General features: G+C 33.6%; 1 protein-coding gene across 1 annotated transcript in view; it reads left to right on the top strand.

Moving 5' to 3' along the window:
* LOC106869805 (suppressor of fused homolog) overlaps window positions 1-2,304 on the top strand; it is a 36,215-nt gene extending 33,911 nt beyond the window's left edge. Inside the window, exons 11-12 of the mRNA XM_014915669.2 lie at window positions 357-425; window positions 1,436-2,304. Of these exons, the coding sequence (XP_014771155.1) occupies window positions 357-425; window positions 1,436-1,507 (141 nt within the window). The 3' untranslated portion in view covers window positions 1,508-2,304. The remainder of the gene's footprint in view (window positions 1-356; window positions 426-1,435) is intronic.
* The last annotated feature ends 4,230 nt before the right edge of the window (window positions 2,305-6,534 follow it).

Raw genomic sequence — 6,534 nt, 5'->3', positions numbered from 1 at the left:
ATATATATATATATATATATATATATATATATATATATATATATATATATATATATATATATATATATAGAGAGAGAGAGAGAGAGAGAGAGAAATAGGTGCAGGCGTAGCTATGTACTTAAGAAACTTGCTTCCCACCACATGAGTTCATGTTCAGTCCTACTGTGTGGCACCTTAGGCTAGTGTCTTTTACTATAGCTCTGAGCCAACCAAAGCCAGAAACTGAAAGAAGCCCATCATATTTGTGTGTGTGTGTGTAATCATCATTTAACATGTTTTCCATGCTGTCATGGGTTGTGCGTGTGTGTGTATCTATCTGTACCTACTAATTATAAAATCTCAAAATTGCTCCACAGATTTTGCTCACTGATGATTTTATAGAAGACATGCTACAGGATATTGAAGAACTCTCAGATCCAGAATATGTAAGCCACCTCTGACCTTCCAGTTCTAATATTAAATTCATATTTGATTAGCTGATAAATGTTGTATATTCTTGTGAACCATAGCAGGCTGATTTTCTCATATGTTGAACTACTAGCTGAGTGACAAACAATTCACATTGTAATGCTGTCATCATCCTGTGTTCATGACATCGAGACAAATTTCTTTTCTTACTAGCTCAGTCTATACAAATGTATAAAGAGATATCATGTGATAGAGATCTTATATCTATCAAGAGCAAAAGAACTGTATCATTAACTTGCAGTATGTCACTGAAGTTTACTTACAGCATAAGGCAACAAGAAGCCTCTCACACCAGAGTTCCCAATCACTTTAATCTGTTTTGACATTGAATCCAGGCGTCAGTTGTTGCATACATGTGATACCTAGTGTTCAAAAGCATATCCTGTGTTAAACTTATTATTCACAAGTGACCCTACCAGGAAGATATTTTATCCAACTATGAGTGACTCACTATGATGACTGATTATTGTGTGTAGTCCATATCCAGACTTCATTATTTTAAATCTAATTAAGGCTGATGCTCTTTGTGTACCGGAGCAAAAACACAATGGTAATGTTACAGTTTAACTACTTGATCATTTGGTCAGTTGTCCAACACTTTATTTTCACAACCACTGTGCTTTGTAGACTTCAAACATTGGCATAAGATCACAAATTTTTAGGGAGTGGGTATATGGTTGATTAAATTAAACCCAGGACCTTAATGGTATTTATTTTATTGACCCAGCAGGGATTTGAACTCTGAATATGAAGAAATGTAACTAAATGGCATTCTATTGATCATGCTACACACCACCATAATCGAGTTGCTGTTAAGTGGGGATGTATGTAATCTATAAGCAGCAAGTTAATATATTAACAGTATTAATTGATTAATAAACCATAAAATTTAATAATTTTATATCATTTTTGTATCTTTTAAATCTTACATTTTCTTGTTTCTTTTTCCCTTCCTATAAAAATTTAGATGGAATGGCCAAAGACCTACGAATGGCCAAGACGGAAATTACTCATCACAATATTCCCAGATGATATGTAACCGCAGACAACTGAGGCAAAAAATAAGACTACCAAAATTTCAGCTCTGTTGACCAACAAACATTGGAAGTTTTTCATTTAAATAACCAGCAAAATAGACCCCACTCCTTTATTTTTTCTACTCCACTCTTTTTTCCAACTGTACTGATGAGATGGACTCAACATTGAGATGGTGCCTTGCTAGCATCTGACATTATATACAATAATATATATATATATATATATATATATAAATATATATATCTTACAATATATTGATTTTTTTCCAATTTTAAAAAATTTCTTAAAAATCATATTACTCCAAAACAACATGTATATGTTTCACTATGTTTGTATTCTCTGATAATGCTTTCAGATTAATATATGTCTGTATATATATATATATATATATATATATATATATATATGCATACATACATACACACACACAGATACACAAACATATTCATGACATACAAATACAGATGCATACACATTATATGTTATTATTGCATAATTTCCGTCCATTGTTACCCATGCTCAAAGATTGACTGCCATTGTAATCAAATTGACATGGTTACACTTTATTTCTCTACTCTCTTCTGCGCCTGTGTCAGTTGAGTGCCAATGTTGAGATTGCTTCAGAGCACAAGTGATACATAATTATACATAATATATTAAAAATTATAAACACAAACAGACACATATATATACATATCTATATAAATATGTCATCGGAAACATTAAATTGAAAGTGAAATAATATCTTGTATAGCTATGTGTTGTAGATAAATAAAAACTTTAAGAATCATCTATATATATATGTATTATCTTTTTTTTATCTGTGTATAATTTGCTTTACCATTAGCCCCCTCCTTTTTCTTCTTTGATTAAGCCATAAAATTAACAAAAAAAAAACAATTGAATTTGAACTCAGAACATAAAGGAACAAAACAAAATACAACATTTTAATCTATTTTCTCTACCAATACCACCAATTAAAACAAGCCAACTGTAACTTTGCACACAATCAACAATGGCCTTTTAAAACAATGGTTTCAAATTGTTTCAGTCTGAAAGAAAAAATTTGTAAGTATGGTTACTACAACAGCCTCTGCTTTTCTGAACTGTTGAGTACAGTTGTTGTTAATCTGGGAAGTAGTACCAGTTTGGGGACATTGTAAGCTGACTATGGGACACTGGGTATTTAGGAGCGTTGTGATTTTTATTAGAAGTAAAATATTTAACTCTTTCACATTAAAACTGGTCATATCTGGCCCAAATATTTTACCTGTTTTTCGTTCAAACTGGCTAGATCTGGCCTCTCACACCTACCCTACAATGTCATTCTAAAAATGAACAATCACGTCATTGAAATCTTGAAGCTACAAGATAATGTATCATAAATTCAAAACAATATGAATAAACAAACATTACATTTGACAGAGTAATCTGCATGCTAAAGGGTTAAACCAGGTAGAATACTTATATTTTAAATACATTTTCAAAAAAAAAAATCTTTATTGAGATTAAGATATAAGTAGGATATTCTGTTATCAGTGAGTAGAAAACACTACTGATGATATACCATAATCCAGATCCTCATCTTTTTTTAACCATCTAGCATTTAAACCAGCTATATTCAGCCCAAATATTCTTCTTGTTTCATGTTCATACTGGCCTGGTCTGGCTTCTCACACTAACCTACAATGTCATTCTAAAAATAAACAATCACATCATCAAAATCTCAAAGCTACAAGATAATGAATGATTAATTTAAAACAATGTGACTAAATAAGGATTACATTTGACAGTAATCTGAAAGTTAAAAGCTTAATTTCCATAAAAACTTAACAAGGAACTAGTACAAATACCTTAAAAGAAGCACATACTGGCTGGGACAGCATAAGATACAAATAATAAATTACTGCACAAAATTAGCTTCTGTTTGATTAAAAAATTTTCTTTTCAAAGCATAGGGAGATGGGAGTTACTTTCAATGGAAGGGACATTGAACCACTGATTTTGTACATATTACTTTCTCCTAATCTCACTCAACATGCAATTCACTTATACACTTGCCACTCAGCTTGTGTCTCAACACTTACCAGAGTCAATACAAACCACTCATCCAATACTTCTACCCCAGAACATTAACTTTCTTGAATTCCTTCCCCACCCATGTCTTTTCTTTACAGATGTTCACCAGTTTCTGTGGCAGTACACAGGTAGACAAACGTGTTCCTGGTTAGGATGTCAGTCTGTCAGTGCTAAGTTTTTCTTTTATGAGAGGAATTAAACTCATTATTGAAAGTCAACAAACCATTTGTTAAATTTTCATTGAAGTCATCTCAAAATGACACCCAACAGCTTTAGAAATTGAAGAACACTGAATAATGTAGTCCTGTTTACCGTAAAAGCTGAAATGAGAGTAAAGTGAAGTAGTCCCGTCTCTGCATTATTTTTATAATTATAAAATAGGAAGTTTAGGTTGACTCAAATAAATGATTGGTTGAAATTAGACCAACAAAGCACTCTTCTGTTGCTAAGATAGGAAAAAAAGGCAGAAGCATACACCTGTATTTTTCATTGGAATTCTACTAGGTATGCCAAGAACTCCAATCAAGGAGGCACATGTTTGGGTTTTAAATCTGGTTAGTATTCCAATTACAATTTCTTGACTGATTATCTCATGTTCCACTGAATTTAGTCATTGGAATACTTTAATCAAACCAGAACTGTTTATATCATGTCTTTAGATCAATAAATGAAAATAAATGTATTTAATACAAAGTCATAACAATAAAAACATGAAAAATATCAAGAAATATGCTTTAATACATTTGGTTAACCTGCAAGAGATTACAACCAATAAATAATGATACTAACTTGAAAAAGAAACACATTGGATAATGCAGTCCAAGATATATTTTGTAAGGAGAAAAGGCAGGATGGTCACAGCCAGTAGGTCTTAATCATATTAGGTTGTCAAGAAAGTTCTTGCGGTTTTTAACCTTTAAATTCAGATGCACATATCTCGACTCAAACAAGACTTTATTAATTGAAATATACACCATCAGAATCAACACACTTTTGCCAACGCAAAACAAGTTTATTTATGCCAGTAGAGTAAAAATCCTGGGTTCTGGTGGCAATGAAGTCATTGAAGGTGTATTTGACATCGTCTTGGTTTTTGAAACATTTCTCACGCAGGAAGTTGTCGAGATGCTTAGAAAAGTGGTAGTCGGTAGGCAAGAGGTCTGGTGAGTATGGCAGATGAGGCAGAGTTTCGTAGCCCAAGTCGTTCAACTTCTGCAGGGTCAGTTGTGCGACAGGGTCAGTTGTCATGGAGAATTGGTCCTTTTCTATTGATCAATGCTGGATGTTGTTGTTGGAGTTTCTCATGCATTTCAGCCATTTGCTGACAGTACTTCTCTGCCATAATGGTTTCGCCTGGATCCAAAAAGCTGTGATGGATGAGATTGGCCACATACCACCAATCAGTCACCATGACCTTTTGGTGCAACTTTGGCTTTGAGAAGTGCTGTGGAGCCCTGTCATCATCCAACCACTGAGCTGAGCATCACTGGTTGTTGTAAAGAATCCACTTTTCATTGCAAGTCACAATCCAGTCAAGAAACAGGTCGTTTGTTGCGTAAAAGAAGGGAAGACGAAATTTCAAAACAGCGTTTTTTTTATTGTCGTTCAATTCATGCAGCACCCATTTCTCAAGTATTTTTGTTTTTCCAATCTCTTTCAAGTGGTTCGAAATTGTCATATGTTATGTCTAATTCAGAAGCAAGCTCTTGAACAGTTGTGCGTGGATTGGCTTCGACTAAGGCTCTTAGTTGATCGTTGTCAACATCCGATGGCTGACCACTACGCTTATCATCTTCAAGACTTTCGTCACTGCTATGAAATTTCTTAAACCACCATTGTGTTGTACGTTCATTAGTGGTTCCTAGGCCAAACACATCGTTGATATCGCGAGCTGTTTCAGCAGCTTTTCGGCCTAGCTTGAACTGGAATAAGAAAATTGTGTGAATTTGCTTTTTGTCCATGTTGTATTCAACATTCTGGAAAAAATGGCCTAATTATTCAAAAAGAAAAAGAGTAACATGATTAGATAGAGCGAAAAATGACCTTTAAAATGATATATAAAGTCAAAGTAATTTAATGAAAATTAATTTAAAAATACATCATTTAATATCAAAATTAAAAATTCCGCAAGAACTTTCTTAACAACCTAATAGATCTGCTCAGTCAGAGTTAGCCTAATACTAAACAGCAACAATATCAGTGCTGCCTCCTGTTTTTTCAATTGTTTCTACAACAGCCATCCTTTCTCAGAACTGGCTAGCTGCATGATATCTAAACTCACCTAATGCATCTAGCTCTCGTCTTCCTTTGTTTCACTGGCCATTGGCTATGTGCTATTCTTCCTCCTTAGAATGTTGATTCTCAAGAAATCCTAACAGACATTCAAGCAGAACGTAAACTGCATCAATCTAGCCAGTTTCAGAAGGCCCATGAAACAGCTCCTTCCTCCTAACAAAGCCATTGAGAAAACAAACCAAAACAATATTTTAATTTGCCAGTAAAGAGCTGAGTTCTTAGCTGGGAGAACATACTTTATGTAAGAAATTTCAGTTGTAATTTAGTTTGATTAACATTTCTCTTGTATATTTTGTTGGTTTTTCACCGTATTATTATTATTGATGATAATATTATTATTCAAGGCGGTGAGCTGACAGAATTGTTAGCACACTGGATGAGATGCTTTGCAGTATTTCGCCTGTTGTTATGTTCTGAGTTCAAATTCCACTGAAGTCAACATTGCCTTTCATCCTTTTGGGGTCAATAAATTAAGTACCAGTGAAATTCTGGAGTTGATGTAATTGACTAGTCCCCTCCCCCAGGCTTTGTGCCTATAATAGAAAGGATTGTTGTTGTTGCAGCTGCTGCTCTCATAAATATTGCTCTAAGCTCTTAAGCTTTTGTTTTTATTTTATTGAAAAAATGTTTTTTTTTGTTTTGTTTTTTTTTTAC

Source organism: Octopus bimaculoides, chromosome 2 (genome assembly GCF_001194135.2).
Source record: "Octopus bimaculoides isolate UCB-OBI-ISO-001 chromosome 2, ASM119413v2, whole genome shotgun sequence".
Lineage (NCBI taxonomy): Eukaryota > Metazoa > Mollusca > Cephalopoda > Octopoda > Octopodidae > Octopus > Octopus bimaculoides.
This window is presented reverse-complemented; position numbering and strand designations above follow the sequence as displayed.